Source organism: Emys orbicularis, chromosome 12 (genome assembly GCF_028017835.1).
Source record: "Emys orbicularis isolate rEmyOrb1 chromosome 12, rEmyOrb1.hap1, whole genome shotgun sequence".
Classification (NCBI taxonomy): domain Eukaryota; kingdom Metazoa; phylum Chordata; order Testudines; family Emydidae; genus Emys; species Emys orbicularis.
Genome location: NC_088694.1, coordinates 18,697,069 through 18,719,852, shown reverse-complemented (window position 1 = coordinate 18,719,852; position 22,784 = coordinate 18,697,069). Strand labels below are relative to the sequence as shown.

The window sequence follows — 22,784 nt, the reverse complement described above, 5'->3', positions numbered from 1 at the left end:
ATTACGTTTACAAAAGTCAGTTTTAACTTTCTAGTGCCAAATGCTCAGGCCCAGACTTTCAGAACTGCCACTGCATTAATGCAATTGCAAATGACCATTTACACATCTGACTAGCAAGTTTAAGACTAGCAAATTTAATCCAGCAAGTTTAAGACGATCATACTTAAAGACTGAAACTATGATTAAATAAAACATTTTATACTTCACACATGAATCTATAAAAATGTCCTTTACATTTTAATTGATACAGCCAGAAAAATTAAATTAACTGGGGAACACGTACCTCATGTTCACAGATTTTGATTATGACTTTTGCTGTTTGTGTCAATTTGTGATTTCCTAAGGGAATGATAAGGAAAGAGGATCAACCAAAATGATTGTTGTCCTAAAATTAGATTAAAATTTACATTTTCCTTCTAAAAAAGTTCAATATTCAGGTAAATGAGATCCATTTGAAAGGAAAAACATCTAAAAAAGCATTTTAAAGTCTGTATAAATGTAGTGTTTGTGAAAGCAATAAACTATCATTTCCTCTTTAATCCCATGCATAACATGGCAATAGCTATGTGAAAGATTTTCTCTTAACACCCCTTCCCAGTCAGTTTGCATTGGGACGATTCTGAGGGGTATCACTCAGAGTCAAGTTTCAGTCTGGAATTCTCTCTCGTCTGTTCCTGCATTTGCATGGAGGTTGTTAAATAGCAGTGCAACTGTATTGTTGAGGCGCTTCTTTTAACCGATACATGAAATATAGTTTCCTCAAATAAAGCTTTTACAAAGCACTCCCCATTCTGCATGCCACTGAAGACCACACATTTTAAAGTTGGGACCGTTGGTGAGATGAGCACAGGCAGCTTTGCTCCGCTCCTGTGACAGTTCTCCAAACATACTCTATTTCTTTAGGCACTAGAGTAGTTAATAGGTAGATATTTCCAGCATTCACCAACTATGAATCTAGAAACTGCTCTACTATTACAGTTCTTTTCACAATTTTAATTTCCTGGAAGCAAGCACACACTTACCCCCATTGTAAATAATGCAATTGTGCAAAATCCATTTGGCATCAGCCAAAAATGCTTCAGTGCAACCATACATTTTCTTTTTAACATTCTGCAAAGAAGAACATCAGAAATATATGAGGAAGCAGAGATCATTTCCCAATGTAAAGGACATCCCCTTTTTTTAACTATTTTTCCTATCAACCACCCAATTAATAAATGTTAGTGCACACAATTAATCATGTGGTTGTTATATATGCAAGAACTGTTTTCAGAATCAGAACATACCCCATGTAATTTTTTACTACTCCAAAAGTACATTCACTATCAAAATGTACTTCACATAATTAAAAAAATGTATAGGAGGCATTCAATAATTCTTTCAAATTTTTAAAAAATGGGTAATTCCCTAGTATGACGTGTATATGGTATACATCTGTATGCAGAAAATTCAGTCTCCAGTTTCCTCTACTCCCCCATTTTCACTTTACATTACCTGCAATTACTGGGTTAATGATAGGGGCCATGTTATAGCATACCTAATACAATACAATGGTTTGGATTCCCTGGTCTACCCATGGTACAAAGTGAAATTAAAGCAGACAGAGATGTGTGCTGGAGAATTCACCATGTATAGGGGGAAATGTCTGCCAACAGAAAATCGTTGGAGGTAGATCTACCACCCTCTGAGCCAGAAAACCACTACCTCACTCCATTCTACTACCAACTGGAAGGGAGGGAGTGTGTCATGGCAAAGAAAGGGCATGGTGGAGCAGACTCTGCCATGTTCAATTCTACACTGGTGTAAAAACCTTGAGGAATCTCACCTCTGTGGCATAAATTAAAGCTGAACTTCTGAAACTTTAACATGATGGGGCCAACTGACTGAGAATCAGGGGGTCATGACTGATTCCTTGGCAGCCTTCTTTCTCCCCTGGGAACAAGCTGAGCTCAGGTACAGTAAAGACTATTTGCAGATTTACCCATAAAAGTGAGTCCAGGACTCAGTAAGAGCAGGAGGATTAATTAAATAGTAAAATGGTATTACACTGATTTTAGAAACAGGTATTATTAACACAAAACAGTACCAAAATACTTATAAACAGTATAAAAAACCAAAACACTCCCAACTAAAGTAACTGACTTTTAAAATAAAGCTTCTTCCCCTTGCTGCAAACCAACCTTTTCTAATGTACAAAGGTCCATTGGATGAAAGATATATTCTGCATAATCTGGGTGTTGATCCAGTGAAACTGGCTTTTGAAATGGCTCTGTCTGTTAAAAAGGAAAATAACAAGCAAACCACACATTACCAATACCAAACAGCTTCACCAGCCCAACATTTGCAATTCCTGTCCTAAACCTACTTACAACTGGGAGGTCTGAGGCCTGGTCTACACTAACCCCCAAATTCGAACTAAGGTACGCAACTTCAGCTACGTGAATAACGTAGCTGAAGTCGACATACCTTAGTTCGAACTTACCGCGGTTCAGACGCGGTCCACACGCGGCAGGCAGGCTCCCCGTCGACTCCGCGGTACTCCTCTCGCCGAGCTGGAGTACCGCAGTTGACGGTGAGCGTTTCTGGGATCGATTTATCGCGTCCAGACCAGACGCGATAAATCGAACCCGGAAGTTCGATTGCCAGCCATCGAACTACCACGGTAGTGTAGACCTGGCTTGAGCAAAAGTCCTTCTTTGGAACTACTGATAATACAATTAATGAAGAAGAAAAAGGCTACAACAGAACAGAATGGACTGAAAGGGTTCATTTCATGGTATGTTCAGCCTCTGGTAGCCACAGACCTGGATTTAAACCATTTTTTAGAAACAGCTATAAAAGCATAAGGCCTCCAATTTATGCTTTTCTAAAAACAATTAGGAAGTATCTGACATTATATTTTTCCATCAGGCTTTTTTTGGATAGACTGATGTTATGTATAGTACAAACCACTTAATGGGGGAGAAACAAATTTAACCCAATATAAAGATTGTTGCACAACTATGAAAGTAATTCTGCTCAATTGAGATACCTGAAGGATTTCTGACACTCACACTCTGACAGTGCCTCATTTCTCCTCAAAATACCTTTATCAAAGGTGGCTTAGCAAAGCAGAGCTGTTTTAATTCTCCCTTATTAGATGCTGTTTACAGCTAGCCCACTTCAACCTCCCAGTCCCACAAAATCCCTCAGAAACTTGCTGACTCTGTATTTCTCCATCTGCCAAATTTTATCCTAGTTTGCAGGGAAGAGGGAGAAATTCAGACAGATTTGCGTTACCTTGAATTATTTCATGAACCAACTGGTTTCCTGTGACTGAATTACAGGAACAGGGAACCAATAGGAGAATTTTGTCAGGTACAAACTAACATTTTATTTTAACAGTGAATTCTGTTTAATAAGGGCAAAAATCTCTAGATTGGATCATCCTGATTAGGATATATATAGAGGTAGAGGTGTGTGGTGGGTGCGGGAAGAGAGAAAGAAAGAAAGAAAGAATTTTGTTGTAAAAAAGGCACATAGTACCATATTTTTCTAGAATATATGGACTATAATACTCCAGAGATAATCAGTTTCAATTTAAAAATACTATGATATCTTGATTGACAGGTGTTAGTCACAAGCCTGAAGGAGGAAATACCCCAAATATATTCATTAAGCAACATCTTTCTAGCTGCATTTTCACAATGCATAGATAATAATTCTTGGCATACTCTTTTGTAAACAAACAATGCAACTTTGCTTCTGAAAAGCAGCAGTTACAATTTCTAATAGCTCATTATAATAGCACAAGATTTACAACACCAGAGTTAGAAGATTTTCAAAGGACAAAACTCAACAATACTCAAGATGCTGGTCTTTCTAGAAACTGCTGTTATTATTTTGCTTAAGTATTTATATGAAAGAGATCAGAATTGGTAAGAGCCAATGACTCAAACTCTTGTTTTCATAACATTACTTCTCACTGTAATACTGTGGACACAGAGTCATTTTCTGAGTTTCTGTCTCTATAGTATCGTCTGTGTAGGAATGGGAATGGAAGGCAGTTTATTAACAAAGGATTTGAAACAATCCTTCACAAATCATCTAGAAGATCCTAGCCAGATTTACTTCTTTATCACTAGTCCTTGAAGTCCACACAGGCTTGCAGAGGGAGAGTGGGATGAAGGTGACAACTGACTCCTCCTAAAAGTTCCAGACCTACAGCAATGGAGGGACAAAACTAAGACAGACGCCGAGACAGACTCCTGCATATCAGAGCCATCTTAACCAGCCTTCTGAGGATTCCATCAGCAGGTGGTGTACTGCTGGCACAGAACAGAAGAAATTGCTGGGAAAATGGGAGCATGGCTGGACCACACTTGCAATTTGGTAATCTCTGGCTGTTAAGAGTAGCTCCTTGGAGCCAAAGGCAGCCAAGCACAATTCTAAAGCTGCTCTGACTTCTGTCAGTTTCTGAATCATCCCCTGGCCAGACCCAGGATCAGGCAAAGATTAAGCATGACATGAAGTCACCTTCTGCTCCATAACCCCCCCCTCCCTCCCCATCTCAGCTTCCTCTGTAAATTTACAGGAGCAAGCTAAACTGATAAAACAGTTTTAAACTAATATACGTCTGTCCACACAGGGATCCACACTGGTTTAACTAAACATGTGCAAGATTGTGTAGAAACATGCCCTCTGGGGAGACTACTCTAGACCCTAAATTTATCTTGCACATATAAAGAAAAGTTGCAAATTAAACCAATACAAAGCAGGTATAAACCAACGTACCACCACCCTTTTAATTAAATCAGTGCAACTTTGTGGTTAGGCCACGTCTCTGGCTACAGTTGTAGCCATCTAGCAGCAATGCCGCTAGTGAATAGATAGAAAGGATTCCTTCCCTCTAGCCCTGGAGAAACATTCAAGCGCACAATTTTGCTGCTAAAAAAAGAAGCAGCAAGCTTTGACTGTGTAGAAATTCATGGCTTAGGCCCTCAACACACCAAGGAAAATTTCTCATTGACCTTTGTTGAGTGGGGAAGTGTTGAATTTTATTTTCTATTTATTATTCATTATATCTACTCTAAATATTGTTAAACTGCTAGCTTAATTCTTCCTTCAATTTATTCCTCAATTAATCCCTGAATCTCATACAGCAACAGTAAAACTTTAGCCTGCTGAACTTGACTGGGACTCATGAGATCTAGGTTCTGCACCCATTTCTATCACAGGTTTCCTGGGTGATCTGGGAACAGTCACCTAAGCATTCTGAGCCTCAGTTTCTCCATCTATAAAACAAACTATAAAATGGGGCCTACCCCTTACACACAGTGTGAGGTTTTTGATCATTCAGACTCTACTGTGAATATCAAAGACTATAAATAAAATAATTAAGCAGAAGAACAACATTATCATCCAAAGCTGTGCTAACACTGATGCGGTCTACACTGATACCAGGAAACCTTTCATTTTACATGCATACCAACAGATTACGCAGCACCATAATAAATTACATTGCTGTTTGCCATCAACAACTACAGATATATGTGGGCAACTAACTAGCTCGAGATCAAATATACAATAAGCTATGCCATGACCAAGATCAACAAAAGGAAACAAACTATATAGCATTAAATTATACATGCGAGTCTAATGTAAAAAATATTTTCCTTACCCCTGGCTGTTTCATTTTCTGTAGTGCAAACTTGAGCAAGTATGATAGCTGTTCAATGGTGAGCATTGTCATAGCTTTACTCTGCGTTTCTATGCATTCTGCTACAGTAATTTTCTACAAATTAAGATTACAAATATTTAATCAGAAAACATTTCTTGATGACTGTTTTTCATGACTATTTTACATTAAAATGTCCCTTCATTATTCAAGTGGGTGGTAATAGCTAGCCTATGAAAATACAACAGTGCTGATAGCGTAACACAACAAATATAACTTATTCCTCAGAATTTTCTTTTCCTCAGTATATAATATGAATATATTAGAAAACTTTAAAAAAAGTCAAGAAAATTATATCCATTTTCTACTACATTATTATTATTATTAAAGTGAATACGGAGTACTTCAATTCCCAAATTTGACTATGGAATTATGATATGAATAATTAAGAAAATTATCTAGGCCTAATCCAATAAATACTCAAATCGGTATGTGGGATTTACGAATATTGAAATAATGAGACAATGTGCAGTTCTGTTCCCAAGAATCACTGAAAATGTATGGGTAAATATTTACTTATTCCTCTCAAGAAATAATATTAATACCCACTGTTCTGTAGGCCTTACAGAGCAATTTTTTATGCATTCCCGTAGAGCTGATCTGCTCACTAACAGAGGGAGCACAAGTTAAATTAGCCAAACATTGCAGAATTAGAGGTTCTTGACAAAGTGATCATTCTTTGCAATATAGCGTTCTCTCCAGATGGGAAAACAAAGGAAGTTGAAGATTCAGGGTTAGAAAACAAATGATATCTAGATACCCAAGACAACAGAAGGGTCTCTGTACTACCCCTTCTACTACCTTTTCCAAGGTGCAGTCACAATAACAGAAGTCCAAACAGAGTAAAAGGAAAACTAATTCTGGTTCTGTGACAATTTTCTTCGAATCTCAAGAACAAGAGACACATACACAGGTCCTTATATCAAACTAACCTCACATTCTGGGCAAAACCAATCACCCTCTGGTTCCGCTGTCAGTTTCAGACACTTAGCATGATAAACCCGAGGACAGAGTTCACAGCAGAGGACTTGGCCTTCCCGATGACAAACCCAGCAATAGAAATCATTCCGTCCATCCTGTGGTACAACATCAACAGGGTCTGTGGTGAGTGGCTGCTTCATATAGTAAAACGGACCATGTCTTAGTTCTGACTGAAATGTAGGCAAGAAAGACAGGTTTGGTTTCAAAACAAATCTGTATTTTCAAATAAGTAATAAAAAAATAACAATATTCATAATAAAAAACAAACAGCAGTTTACAGAGCTCATTTAGCATTTGTGCAGGTACATTATCTCATTAAATGCAGAATGGATATTTGTAAATAGGTTTACTCTCTACTGATGTGCACACTATTGGCTCACACTGAATACAAATTGGGGAGATAGGGGGAAACAAGGATACAGTGTGTAGGAGACATAATCCAGTAACAAGACTTGTAGATACCCTCATATTCAATACAGAGATGTGCCCTGTAGAGGTGATAGGTTCCCCAATAGGGAGCAGTGCAAGCTAAGACTTGCAGTCTCCACAGCTTTGCCTACAGTAGGAATTTGCACTGTTGCTGAGAACTGTTTGCACAAAAATCCCCTTAACTATAAATGAAAGGCCAGGGCAAAATTATCATCAACAGCATTTCAAAAAGCATGCCTGGTAGGGCCAAACTGACCCCAGGCTCCCTAAATGTACTAGTCCTTTGTTGAAGAGCTGCTAACACTCCCTGGAAAATTGAAAAGAATATTCCATTAGGAATTATCCCACTGATGGCACTTAATTTTCTATTCTTTTCCACCTTCATTAATTATTAGGAATAATTTGAAAAAAGTTATCCTAATTTTAGACAGAGTTTATTTACTATTATTCCTCATTTAACGTCAAACCATAATATTGTGGCATCATAACTGGTTGCTCTGGACATGACTAATATCACAAAGTCCATCAGTCTTATCAACTCAGATTGTGATCTTGTTAGATTTCTAAAGCTACATAGCTGAATAGAGGACAAAGTAGGTGGTGCAGGAAGCAATACTCTTCCCTCTATGTCATTCCAGCTGAAGCTGCTTTTTTTCCAGAGATGCAGACAGATCACTTTTAGCCTCTAAATATCTCACAGCACTTTTGGCAAGAGTAGGGGTTTTAACAATACTATCCTAGTCAAGTTCCAGTTTGGCTGATATTAGGTTCACCTGAGATTTCAATTACATCTGGTAGTACTCATCTCTATCCTTAAGTGATATGCAGCACTGCTCTGCACTGCTAAACAGGTACTGTGTTTCCACTATAGAGATGGATCAAGTGGCTCCCCCTGCTTGCATGCTTTTATATATAGTAATATAACATTAAAGGTTATGCATATGTAATACATATACTAGTAAAGACTTCTAAAATCATGTGGGATTAGAGATACTGTATAAGGCCTTATATATACTAGGAATTGGCTATCAGTTGTTGAAATTGTAACAAACTACAGATGTAGCTGTGAGAGTGAAAACCCCAAGTGCAAAAAGGAAAGCTGTAATTTACACTGCTAAAACATACTCAGTACTTGAGCAAGGATGCATGGCTGCAAATTACAGTTTTTCTAGTGTACACTTGGGGTTTTCACCCATCCAGCTACTCTGAGTACAGACCACCAGCAGCTGAAATCAGTGCAAATTCCCAACATAATTTCAAATATCTTATGACTTCACTTGGGGAATAAGCAGCAGATAAATTTCCTAAGCAAAGATACTGTTTTCATAAAAACTTCCTTAGAAATCCACACCGGAGGAAGACATAAGAAAATGGTCATAACTGTTTCTAAATAGAAGAGTTTCAGTTTCCTAGAAGTCATGGGCAACTAAATGTTCGCATGATGGTGCTGGTGTCTTTTAAACATTCATCACCTCACTTCCTTTGAGCCAGGCTGAGCAGCTGAGCTGACCAGCGAGATACATTCATGGGGCTCAAAAAAAGGGCCTGAAGGACTGAAAGTGACAGATTCATTTGCCTAAAAAAGGACATCCTCACACTTGGTTTCTGACCATAGCAAAATGTTCTGATACATTAAAATTCAGCATTGAACAAAGTAGTAAAACTTTGTTTTCTCTATGAGTTGCAGCAGCAGCTCCCCACGCTCTCCCAGCTAGTCAAGTCAGGCTCGAGTAGATAGTCTCTTGGTTTTAAAAAGGGCTTATTGCCTGTAGTCTGTATTTATATTAAGTTAACATGAGCTGACTAATAAAATAGAAAACTACAGTAATATTTACAAATTGATTTGGAGAAATCAATATGATGCTTTACCCAGTTGTGTGAAAAAGAGTTATTGCTAGTTAGGAAAATGAGCTGCAGCCAAGAAAGCTTATGTGATAACTGTCTAGTTAAGAACTCTAATTTTTCAACGTTTTATACATATTCTCTGACTCCATAACTCTTTGGTTACAGATTCATAGATTTCACGGCCAGAAGGGACAACTAGGATCATCTAGTGTGACCTCCTGCGTAACACAGGCCACAAAACTTTCCTAGCATGTATCTTTTAGAAAAACAGAATATTCCATAGGTTTTATTCTAACACACATTGGCATCACGCAGAAAAGGACCACTTAAAAGTCAACACACTCTCAGCTTTCATTGTACATTTCTTTGTACATACCAAAAATGGTATAAAACAAATTTCTACACCAGTCTTCAGATTACCTTTAAGGGTTAATAGGACAGGCGGTCAATTTACATGGTAAACAGTCCACTTTCAGAGTGGCTCAGCAATAAGGCCAACAGATTCACTACAAACCCCCAGTTTTGTCTTATCAAAAACACGAAAGAAATCAAGAATGCCCATTAATTTCAGGATGGCTTTTGGACTCAACTGCTTTAGAAAAAAAATTCTCATTAGTTGCTTGCAGATAATGTGAAGTGATTATTTGGCATGAGAAAGTAAAAATTAAAAAATAAAGCATCTAATATTTAAAATGGAACTTAGGGCTGTCAAATGACTAAAAAAATTAACCATGATCAATCGCAAGATTTAAAAAAATTGCCCTGATTAATTGCAATTTTAAATCGCACTGTTAAACAATAACAGAATACTATTTATTTAAATATTTTTGTGTTTTCTCTATATTTTCAAATATATTGATTTCAATTACAACACAGAATACAAAGTGTACAGTACTGATGACGGGTTCTGCTCGATAATTATTCAAATCAGTGAGAGTCATTGCACGTTCATGTTCATCATCTGAGTCAGATGCCACAAACAAAAGGTTTATATTCTTTTTTTGGTGGTTCATGTTCTGTAGTTTCCACATCGGAGTTGCTCTTTTAAGACTTCTGACAGTATGTTCCACACCTCAGACCTCTCAGATTTTGGAAGGCACTTGAGATTCTTAAACCTTGGGTTGAGTGCTGTAGCTATCTTTAGAAATCTCATATTGGTACCTTCTTTGTGTTTTGTCAAATCTGCAGTGAAAGTGTTCTTAAATCAAACAACATATGTTGGGTCATCATCCAAGACTGCCCTAACGCAAAATATATGGCAGAATCCACGTAAAATCACGGAGCAAGAGACATACAATTCTCCCCCAAGTTGTTCATTAACAAATTTAATTAACACATTTTTTTTTTTAATAAGCGTCATCTGCATGGAAGCATGTCCCCTGGAATGGTGGTAGAAGCATGAAGGGGCATACAAATGTTTAGCATATCTGGCATGTAAATATCTTGCGACGCTGGCTACAACAGTGCCACGAGAATGCCTGTTTTCACTTTCAGGTGACACTGTAAATAAGAAGCAGACAACATTATCTCCCACACATGTAAACAAACTTGTTTGTCTTAGCGATTGGCTGAACATAAGTAGGATTGAGTGGACTTGTAGGCTCTGAAGTTTTACATTGTTTTGTTTTTGAGTGCAGTTATGTAAAAAATAAAGTTACATTTTTAAGTTACACTTTCACAATAAAGAGATTGCACTATAATACTAGTATGACATGAATTGAAAAATCCTATTTCTTTTATCTTTTTTACAGTCCAAATATTTGTAATAAAAAATAGTATTCTGTGTTGTAAATGAAATCAATATATTTGAAAATGTAGAAAAACATCCAAAAATATTTATAATAAATTTAAATTGGTATTCTCTTATTTTTTAACAATGTGATTAAAACTGTGATTAATCACGACTAATTTTTTAAATCTAGTTAATTTGTTTTCCGTTAATCGCTTGACTTAACTGCGATTAATTGACAGCCTTAATGGAACTTTAATAAGGAGATAGTGCACAGAAGCCCAGTTTTTCAGAGGGTGCACAAACCAGCTTCTGAATTTGTTCCAGCAGGTCAAGTAAACTCTGAACAGTATTATATGGTGCACCTGTAATTTCACCTGAACACAGAAAATAAAAATACCCACAATGAGTGTGACCCTTTGATTCATCTGGTTTGATTTAGGCAATGGCCATTATCCAGTGATTCAGGGGGGAAATTCCCCACCGGGTGCTTATAAAGTACATAGATACTTGTTAATGCTTGTAACAGGGGTAAGGGGGAGGGGAAATCCTTCTCAGACCTGAGTTTTGATTTTCCTGATACTATTTCCATATTAATGATGACAAATACTGTTATGAATAAATTTTGTCCTTTTAAAAGATCTAGTTAAATTAATTAATATAATTTAGAATATATTCCTCAATAACTTCTTTTGCTCAGAAGTTCACATGTTGGCAATATGCTAAGAAAAGTAGCATTTCATTTGATTTAGTTTAAATTTCCTATGTTTTGGCTTCACAGAGTGCCTCTTGTTTTCACAGATATTAGGGAAGACAAAGGCCTATTAAGCTATCTTGTCCATTCACCACAATCAGCTAATGGAGATCTACAGTACAATATGAAACTGAGTAAAGGGGAGAAAGCTCCAGATCCATTCTCATTACATCCTTAATTATTTCATGTGCTACTATCACATTAAGACAATGAGTTCCATTACCTGCTCTTTATTGTTACTGTTCAATAGGCCAGGTTTCTTTTTCTTTTTAATAGGGCTTGTAGATGCATCTTGGGGGGAGTGGCCATTGGAAGAGTGTGGAGGGCTGGGAAACTTCCTCTTTTGTGCTGTGCGTTCGGCAGAGCCAGGATCTATAACAAATACAATAACACATTTAAAGAGTCCATAATATACTTCCAGAAATGTTTGCTGAAAATGCATCCAATCAAGACCTACATAGCTCTGCAGTCTGCATTTCTTCACTGTTTCACTGAATAGAGCACTATTGCTCAATCTCTTTTCAACAAGTAGTTGATAAAACTGGTAGCTGGGACATAGCTATGCAATGCCCATACATGCTGTTAGAAAGCTCTCAGCTTACACTCAGGTTTAAATTTAAAATAAACTTTTCTTGTTTTCATGAGTAATTCTGAAGCATACAGGATACAGTGATGAAGCTTAGCAGTGGACAGTTCTTTACTAGAGTTATACCTTAAATTTAAGAAGCAGAGATACAACAATATTTGTCATTCTTGATGGCAATAGGTCAAGTAACACAGTGGGAACTAGAGGCTACAAAGCTGAAGGAGGGGAATATAGGAGCCACAAATTAATATGTGGTAAATGAGCAATCCAGATTTTCTTCCCTTTATTTCAATAAACCTTTGACATTTTTGATCTAGGAAAATTTCACTTGTCTCTTTGGTCCCTAAGATATATTATAAACATGCCCCCAAAATAGTAATATTTCTACTTTTACAGCACGTGTCATTTCAAGATCTCAAAACTTTTTCAAACATGATTTTTTAACAACACAAGATCCCTGTTGATCCCTGTATCCTGTGAAAACCAAGCAAAAATGTGAAGGGATTGGGAAGAGAGATTCAGCCCCAAAAAACAGCTTGACCAGCTTGCTTCAATGAACACCCATCAAGTCAGCCTTCTTTCTCCCATAAAAAAACCAAACTAACCAACCACCAACAAATGAAGCCTCCAACCAGGATTTTAAGCATTATCTGTTCCCCACTGAAAAATTAGGTAATAGGTTTGAGATCTTCAAAGGACCTATTATAAATTTTGAATTTATTAACGTTTTTATTCTTGGCCTCGATTTTTGTGTTTGATTAAGATCTTTAAGAGGAATTATTTATGGTCAAGAAAAGGTTAACCTCTATTTAAACTTCTCTTGTGAGAAAGGACTGACAGTGAGTCAAAAGATACAGGAGGAAACACAATATTTGAGTGTTTTTGATTTTTTTTTCTTGTTACCAAATTGAATTGATTTCTAATGAACATGGAAAGTTTGGCTGGATTACAAAGAATTTACTGCCATATTTTAGAAGGCACAATTAAATAATCACCTGTAGTAGACAATAAGCTCTCACTGAATAAGTCTTGACAAACCAAAGGTGAATGCTAATTACTTAATAGGCTTAATTTAACACCTGCTTAAATTTTCCTTAAACTTTTTAAATGAACAAACAGAGCAGTAAAAGTCTGAAACAAAACAGATTTAAAAAAAAGATCGGGGGACTTTTCCCATGGGTCTCTTCACTCACTTCTCCCCTTCAAACAAATGCCTGACAAACTGAGGCTGGTCTACACTTAAAAATTAGATTGACCTAACTATGTAGCTCAGGGCTGTGAAAAACCTTGTGTCCTGATTACTGTGGTTAGGTTGACCTAACCCAGGGGTTCTCAAACTGGGGGTCGGGACCCCTCAGGGGGTCATGAGGTTATTACATGGGGGGGTTGCAAGCTGTCAGCCTCCACCCCAAGCCCTGCTTTGCCTCCAGCATTAATAATGGTGTTAAGTATATAAAAAAGTGTTTTTAATTTGTAAGGGGGGGTCGCACTCAGAGGTTTGCTATGTGAAAGGGGTCACCAGTAAAAAAGTTTGAGAACCACTGACCTAACCCCTGGTGTAGATGCGAGAAGGTCGAAGGAAGAATTATTCCATTGACCTAGGTACCACCTCTCAGAGAGGTAGATTAACTGCATCAACAGAAAAACTTAGGAAGGGTCTACATTATGCACCACAACTGTGCCTCCTTAGAGGCTGTAGTGTAGACATGGCCTAACCATTTCTAACATGAAGCAATGTTGCTGATTTACAAAACATCCCAAAAGATATAGCACTCTTAACTAAGCTGTATTGTGAGACCTGTTTAGATCCAGAGAGCAGCAACAGAGTTACACAGATTCATATTAAATTGCACATCACTTCAGAGTTCATACTGAAGTGGCAGGACAAAATGAACTCTACAGTAACATTTACTGTTCATCAGCAAGTCCATCCATCCTCTTCCTGCATCACATATGCACACACACACATACCCTCTCTTAACATCCACCACAGTAGGGCCTGGTCTATTCTTAAAAAGTTTTGCTATATTTAAAAAATATTTTTGCCAGTATAAGCCTGATCTCCATTATGAAGATTTGCCAGTATAGCTAGTGTAAACAAGGGTATGTGTTGCAGCCACTATCCTCCCAGGGGAAGGTAAGATCTCCTTCCTAGCTCATCAATATCTACCTTTACATTTCTAAAGATGTAACCTGTTGAGACACAAGGCACTCTTTCTCCCACAACCTGAGGCAGAATGGACTAGCTCCACAGCACTATCTGCTCGTAACACCTTGTCCAGGACAGTCTTTTTATTCTGTGCTAGTAGAATGCCTAGCACAATGGGGTCCTGGAGCATGGAGGGGGCTCCTATGCACTATGGCAACACCATAATAATAATATGCTGGGTTTCACTGCACTAGTGTAGTTGCACTGCTCTGGTGCAGCATGTATACAATAGGGGATTTGCACTGATGAACTTACAGCAGTGTAAAAAAGCCTCCTGGAGACATTAAGGCCTAAGTTTGATACTGGGAATTAAATCTTGGTCTGCCACAACAGTGCAGATCACTGTCAAAAGACTAACGTATGTTTGCGCATTTAATTTTCTAAATGTCATTGACAGAGATGGTGTGTTTTATACAGCCATCAGCAATCAGACTAGATAGAAAAAGTAGAATGGTGTCCAACCAGCTACAAAAGTCATCTGCCCCAGAAAGTTACAGACAGTTGCTCATGTAACCGAACATTCTTGGCCACTAGCCCAGTCAAAAATACGTGCAGAATCTTCACACAGCTGCTGGTCTCAGGAAACCAACAGCTTGAGAAAATAAATACTCAGAGGCTGAAGCAATTAAGTTTGCTCCTTGTGCAAGTTCAGGAAATGCTCAAGAAAGGACTGTACATGATATTGGGATGTATTTGGAGAATGCAGGCAAATCACAGGCTTGGAGAAGAATATAAACAATTATGGAAAAGAGAAACTTTCAGCTAAGAAGGTACTTGTGCTAGCCCAAACATATTTATGAAAACACCAACAGAATCTATCCCAATTAGCAATGAACTCTTCTCAGCTGCGGTCAATCATACAACAGTAATTATGATAGGCTGATCAACTGAGAACGAAGAGGATGGTGGCAGTTAATTGTTGGAACTTCCAGTAAAATATTTTAAATATGTCTTCTAATGTTAGAGGCAGTACAGCAGAAAGTGATTATCTGGAATTTTCTAGACAGGGCAGTTATTTCTCAGGACACATACAGTGCTGTATGGCATCTCCCAGGAGGCCCACAAGCACTGTAGCACATCTCTAGCCAGTGATTATCAATCAACAATATGATGAAATAAAGTAACAATTTAAAATAAAACCACTGCACACAAAAACAAGAAAATCAGATGGAGGAAGGTACAACCAAGAAAAGGCACTTTCAGAGGACTATTCATCTGAGGCCCTACCTACATGAGACAGTTGCACTGGTTTAATTAAAGATATTATTTTAAACTAGTGCAAAAGGCTGTGAGATCACTTCTGATTGAAGAGTGGTTTATTTTGGTTTAGTTTAAATACATTCCTAGTCCATTTAAGCAAAAAATTAAATAAATCTGGTTTAAATTGACTAAGAATAGGGTTAAGCTAACTCTTAATCAGCTACTTTAATCAGCAAAATAAGAATGACCATACAAGGGTTTGCACTGGTTTAACTAAACTGTTTTAAAAATCAATTTAATTTAAACCAGTGCAACTTTCTTGTGTAGACAACACCTGAGAATATTCTTTAGTGAATACTGAGAAGTGTCTTGCAGCATAGGCGCTGACTCCGTGGGTGCTCCGGGGCTGGAGCACCCACCGGCAGCCCCCCCCCCCCTCCAGTGCCTCCCGGCGGGCCTCGCAGATCATCGCCTCCCCCTCTACCTCCCCCTCTCCTGCCCGCCGTGAACAGCTGTTTCGCGGTGTGCAGGAGACTGGGGGGGAGGAGCGAGAAGGCGGGGTGCTTGGGGGAACGGGTGGGAAGAGGCGAGGTGAGGGTGGGGCCTTGGGGGCGGGCCCTAGGGCACAGCCACGAGCCGAGCACCCCCCGGTACTTTGGAAAGTCGGCGCCTCTGCCCTATAGAAACATTAATGATATCTCACAACCATCACATAAGGTACGTAAGCGCTGCATTGTAATTTTCATCTGACAATGAAAAAATGGAGGCAAGGAGGGACTTGCCTGAGGCAACTGAGCAAGTCAGAATCAGGAACAGACCGGGCCCCTCTAAGCAGTAAACACGCTCCCACCACAAATATATCAATATAATTTTGAGCAACTGATTGCCACTGAAACAAAACTGAGGTCTATGTAGAAACTGTTTATAGGCAGAGCTGATGGTGACACCTATAGTTAAGGCTGCCTGAGACCTACCACAAAAAGTGCTTGTTTTCAGTTGCTTACAATTTTGCCAAACTTTAATAATTTATTCTGAAATTTTACATGCCATGTGTCAACTCCAGCCTGAGTCTTTTTGAATAGTTTCAACAAAACCAATTTCAAGAACAAAATTGTGGGGATACTGAGTTTGGGGAGGGAGGGAAAAGATGGGGAGAAAAACACAGGAGTCAGGGGAAGATGGGTAGAGGGGTAAGGTTGGAACAGGCTGAGGGAAACAAGATATAGAAGGGGTCAGGTTTGGGGAAGGCCAAGAGACAGGGGCAGAAGGTTCTGAAACCTCTAGAGCACATTCCTCTCCAGAACCTGGAATGGAATCCAGGATTCTGGAGTCTCTACAGTCCTATGATATAAAACTCACTGGCCAAATATGTTTCATTCTCTATTGGCCCAGATAGACACTAACAGCTTATTACTGCTACCAGTCAGTCCATTAGTTCAAGTAGTAGAGATCTGTGCTGTGGATCTAAAGGTCCCAACCCAGCTACACATGGAAATCAGTATGGTTCCACATTATAAAAATTCTGCTTTTTCAGTTTGCTGATTTGAAAATTTAGAAGATGGCATTTTAACAAAACATGTGAACAGTATGGTTGCAAAGTCAAACACTCAAACATTCCCAAATACCAGAATTAAGAATACCTGTGCATATGCATTATGATGCAGTCTTTCATTGCATAATCACATACTATTTTTTCCACAGAACCTATGCTTCATTCATTCAGTGCACAGGATACATGGACCATGCTCAGCGAATGACTCAGGAGCGTATTGTGAAGGAAGCTGTAGTCTATAGAACCCCCTACCTTATTTGTTGATGAAACTGAAAGATTTATAGTACATGAGACAAGGCACTGCAGATAGAGAAAGGATGGTCTCAAGTTTGAGGCAATTTAATATGCTGGAGACCAGGATTCTATCCCTGCCTCTCCCACAAAGTTCCTGTCATGCTGGGCAAACCACTTGACCCAAACTTTTCATGTGGTTCTCAACCCATTTACCAGTGTGGGCCACATATGCAGCTCTTTATGTGTTATGTGGGCCACATCCACACAATATATATACTACCTGTATGGCCCTGAAGATGTCTCATGGGCCACAGCTGTGTGCTGATTGGGCCGCAAGCGGCCCGCAGGTCGAGAACCACTGACAAAGAGGGTCTATATTACACATGGTTAAAAAATCCCAACTCTTTCCTAGTGGATGCATCACAGAGTTGCACCACTTTAACTTAAGATGTGATTTTGAAATGATTTACTTAAACTAGTGCAAAAGGCTGGATGGACATTCTTATTTTCCTTTAAACCTGTCTTATTTGGATTTAGCTTAGGCCTTGTCTACACTGAAAAGTTTACCACTTCAACTATGTCAGCATAGTAAAAACAGTAAAATCTCCAGAGTATAGGCACAGTTATAATGGTATAAAAGTGCTTATATCAGTATAGCTTATTGTGGTTCAGGGAAGCAAAATAAGCTATATTGTTTTATACAGGTATAACTGTGTCTTTGCTTTTAAAGGCATAGCTTTTTTGACAAAAAATATTATACCCGTACCAGACTTAGTTCTGCCTATAAAACCTGTAAAGGTTTAATAAGACCGAGCCTTATTGTTTAGGAATATGTTTAAACTAACCTAAAATAAGCAACTCTTAAACTGAAATAAAAGTGTCCACACAGGTTTCACTGGTTTAACTAAACCATTCTAACTGGTGCAAGTGTATATGCAGACATAGCCTCAGTTAATGTCAGTGAGATGGGCAGCAAGCAGATTAGGAAAAGCAAGGACATGTTGATTTGATTACATTTCATGATTTTCTAAACTATCCCTAGAAAAAGACCAAGAGAAAAAAAGAGTTCCAAAGTCTGGAGTTGATTGAACTCCAGACTTTTATTAAACAACTATCCTTTTTTAAAATGGGTCTGGAAGGAAGAATGCCATTTTTATAAATTAAATTAGAACACTGGGATTAAAAAGGAAGAGTGTTATGACCTATAATTTAACCAACTATCCTAAACTTTCTATACTTGAATGAGGAATCCCAGTCCTCTAAATTCTAGGCATCTCTGTCTTCCCTCTATTTTAAATCCACCACTGATAACATGAAATGTAAGAACAAAAGTGACAATATCCACTCTGATTATAAAACAAAAATGGTTTACCTCTAGAAGGAAGTCAGGAGTAGAAATACATGTTTGCCCAATAATAATTTATTTTCACACTTCTAAGTAGGATATTACAAAGAATAGAAAGAAAAAAATTAAGAGTATGAAATTTCCCTCCTCCTACTTTCCCTTCTCCCCCCTCTACAAAAAGTTTGGGAGTACTTATTTAAAAAAGGAAATCAGAGGAAGAGAAGAATAAATAAATAACAAAGCACAATAAAGATAATGGATTCCAAGAAGGCAGACTTTAGCAAACTCAGGGAGTTGGTAGGTAAGATCCCATGGGAAACAAGTCTAAGGGGAAAAACAGTTCTTCAAAAACACATTATTAAGGGCACAAGAGCAAACTCTCCCACTGTGCAGGAAAGATAGGAAGTATGGCAAGAGACCACCCTGGCTTAACCAGGAGATCTTCAATTATCTGAAACGCAAAAAAGAATCCTACAAAAAGTCGAAACTAGGTCAAATTACAAAGGATGAATATAAATAAACAATCCAAGCATGTAGGGACAAAATTAGAAATGCCAAGGCACAAACGAGATTAAACTAGATAGAGCCATAAAGGGTAACATAAAATGTGGAAACGGCAGAAGTGCTAAAAGACTTTTTTGTTTCAGTTGTCACCAAAAAGTTTAGTAGCAATTGGACATCTAACAATGAATGCCACTGAAAATGAGGTAGGATCAGAGGCTAAGATAGGGAATGAAGAAGTTAGAAATTAGATAAGTTGGATGTCTTCAAGTCACCAGGGCCTGATGAAATACATCTTAGAATACTCAAGGAGTTGACTGAGGAGATATCTGAGCCATTAGTGATTATCTTTTAAAAGTCATGTAAAACCCATGAGATTCCACAAGGCAAATATAGTGCTAATTTGTAAAAAGGGGAATAAAGACAACCTGGGGAATTACAGACCAGTCAGCTTAACTTCAGTACCCGGCAAGATAATGGAACAAATAATTAATCAATCAATTTACAGACACCTAGGAGATTAAAAGGTGATAAGTAACAGTCAGCAACCAAACTAATAGCTTTCCTTGACAGGGTAACAAGCCTTTTTTTTGGGGGGTGGCGGGGCAGTAGATGTGGTATATCTTGACTTTAGTAAGGCTTTTGATACTGTCTTACATGACCTTCTCATAAACAAACTAGGGAAATGCAACCTAGATAGAGCTACTATAAGATGGGTGCATAACTGGTTGGAAAACCGTTCCCAGAGAGTAGTTATCAGTGGTTCACAGTCAAACTGGAAGGGCATATCAAGTGGGATCCTGCAGGGATCAGTTCTGGGTCCAGTTCTGTTCAATATCTTCATTAATGATTTAGATAATGGCATAGAGAGTACACTTATAAAGTGGATAATACCAAGCTGGGAGGGGTTGCAAGTGCTTTGGAAGATCGGATGAAAATTCAAAGTGATCTGGACAAACTGGAGAAATGGTCTGAAGTGAATAGGATGAAATTCAATAAGGGCAAATGCAAAGTATTCCACTTAGGAAGAAACAATCAGTTGCACACATATAAAATATGTAAAGTGGCAGAGTAGACAGTGCACTAGCAAGGCTCCCAGCGCTGGTAGCTACTCCCCTTGTGGGGGTTGTTTTTTTACAGCGCTGGTGCTGTGACTACACAGCCACATTAAAGCGCTGCCGCGGCAGCGTTTTAACATTGGTAGTGAAGACATACCCTTAGTGACAAGGCCTCTCCATGGGGGATAGCAGGCCCTAGGTATTTTCACTCTTGCTGCTGCATTCTCATATTACATTTTAACACAGGGGTGAGAATTTCATCATCTCTTTGTGATTAAGTACTTGGTATCACTGCATGAACAGTACATACACAATGTACTGCTTAGCAACAGTCACAAAATGTATCCTCTGTTCTGGAAATTCTGTTTCATTAGTCACTTCACTTTCACATTCAAAATACTTACAGAAGTTTATTGCTATCTCCCAAATGTGACAACAGCCCCCTAAGACTAAAGCCTTCAACATAAATCTGAGCAAAGAACAAGCTGAACAGGCTAGAATACTTATAATAAAACAGGAATGTCTTACTGTTCTACATGAAGAGAGCTGCACTTTTTTTACTTTTATGTACCTAATGTATACAATTTTATAATGATCAAGAGGATAATTCAGTTACCTCACGGAAATCATATATGTCTTAGAGAAAGGATGGTCGAATGTTTAAGGGACTAGCCAAACACTTGGGAGACCTGGGAGACTTCCTTGGGCAAGTTACTTAGGACCTGATTTTAAAGGTATTTGGGGACTGCTATGCTTGAGCCTCAATGGGATTTTGCCTCCCAGGTGCCTAAATCCCTTTTAAAATTATATTTAAGCTCCTAAATCAGTTAGGCACTTCAATGCTGAACAAAACTACATCTAAATATCTTTACAAATATTGGCCCAGTCTCTCTGTGTCTGAGTTCCCCACTGGTGTAATGGGAATAACAGCACTGCCCTACACCAGGGTATTGTGAGGATAAATACATTAAAGATTGTGAGGTGCTCAGATACTATGGTGATGGGGATCACAAAGAGAATCTCAGTTAGCGATATGCCTCCATTTTATGTACTGAATGAATTTAAGAGTGGACAGTTCTGCCAGACTTAAAGGTGACCAGCAAATAGGTCAAATTTTGGTTTCATGTAATTGTTTGTGTGTGAGAGCGTGAGAAAGGTTGTTGAAGGATCAGTTCTCTCTCCCAACTGCTTTTTAAAACAGGAAATTCAGGTTTGGTCACCTGAAAGAATCTCTAGTTGCCAGAGAACCAGTGAAATTAAATCACCAACAAGAGAACGAAAGTAGAGCAACTGAGAGGGAAAGATAGTTAGAATGGGAAGTGGGAATGAAAACGACTAGTTTGGCAAGTTTTAGACTTTTTTTCTAGACACCTGTAATTATACCGCAGACAGTGGTTGTAATGTTATGAATACGTTTTATCACTTTCTCTCATCCCTTCCAAGACCACCGTGGAAACCAGATGGGATCTCTCAATAGAAATTTCTTCCCTAATACTAGCCTATATTGATTTTCACACACATACACAGAAATAAAAACTACAGGGGAGTAGTAGTTACTGCTACTTCAGAAAAATAATCCATAAATTAGTTATCTGACTAAATAAATCAATTCTTCCAATTCTTAGATCATTTCCATTCTTCTCTGAATTCCATCTAATTTTGGGTGTGCTCTCATCAGTGAAAGATGCTATCTTAAGAATCCTGGACATGGAAGTCCTCTGTCCACAAAACAAACACAGTATAAGGAGCACTAACTCAGGCTCCCCAATGCTTCATCCTAACACTGAGTGAACCCTCTTACAGGTAAAGAGATAGTTCAGGTTGTATGCGCATTTAATCTTCCTCTAAATGTTGAATTGGTAGGAATCAGAAGAGTTCATTTTGCCTTTGTAAAATACAAAGCGTGTCGTGTTGTGAGTCTAGTTCCTTGGATTTCTCACAAACACTTGCCATGCTTGTGAATACATAAAGTACCATATAATCCATAATGCAAAATCTTGTGTATTCCTATGCTTTTGTCAAGAAAGACAAAGGAGGCTAGTAGTTAGTTATAAGGGTCTCTTCAATTTAAGCCATGGTTGTCATAGGTCTGGCCTGATGATGGGCAATGGTTTTGATCCTTGAGGAGCCATTCAGCTATTGTAATAAAGCCTCACGCTTAACTAGCACAGTCCTTCCTATAAGGAACAGAGCACAAACTTCATTCAGATGGCCCAGCAGTGTAGGGACCTAGATGATGCTAGAGCTTGTGGATTCAAATCCTCATGTGGCTGGGTTCAAAAGGTAATTTCCTTGCCAGATTATAACAACTTTAATGAGAGCCCCTTGTATTTTGCAGTGTAAGAAAAAGGGTCAAGATCTCTCAGCATCCTGGACCTTACTGCTCATTTAAAAACACTTATCTTGATGACATTACATTTCCCCACACTAAATTACTGACAGATTTTAACTCCTTTACTGCTTAAGACTACTTGCAGAGGCTGAGGTCACTGAATAAACAGGACCAAATGTTATAATGAACTGCTCAAAGAAAGACACCTATGTATTTGTTACTCCTAAGGGCACTCTGCGCCAAAAAATTAAAAATTCTGCACACGGTATTTTAAAATTATGCACATTTTATTTGTCAAATAAATGTGGATGCT

At 38.3% G+C, this 22,784-nt stretch overlaps 1 protein-coding gene across 1 annotated transcript in view; it reads right to left on the bottom strand.

Moving 5' to 3' along the window:
• Positions 1-22,784, bottom strand: part of ZMYND8 (zinc finger MYND-type containing 8) — an 83,012-nt gene that overhangs the window by 53,784 nt on the left and 6,444 nt on the right. Inside the window, exons 2-7 of the mRNA XM_065414199.1 lie at positions 11,678-11,826; positions 6,649-6,867; positions 5,660-5,773; positions 2,181-2,273; positions 1,023-1,110; positions 284-339 (exon numbers count right to left, since the gene is read on the bottom strand). Coding sequence (XP_065270271.1) covers positions 284-339; positions 1,023-1,110; positions 2,181-2,273; positions 5,660-5,773; positions 6,649-6,867; positions 11,678-11,826 — 719 coding nt within the window. The remainder of the gene's footprint in view (positions 1-283; positions 340-1,022; positions 1,111-2,180; positions 2,274-5,659; positions 5,774-6,648; positions 6,868-11,677; positions 11,827-22,784) is intronic.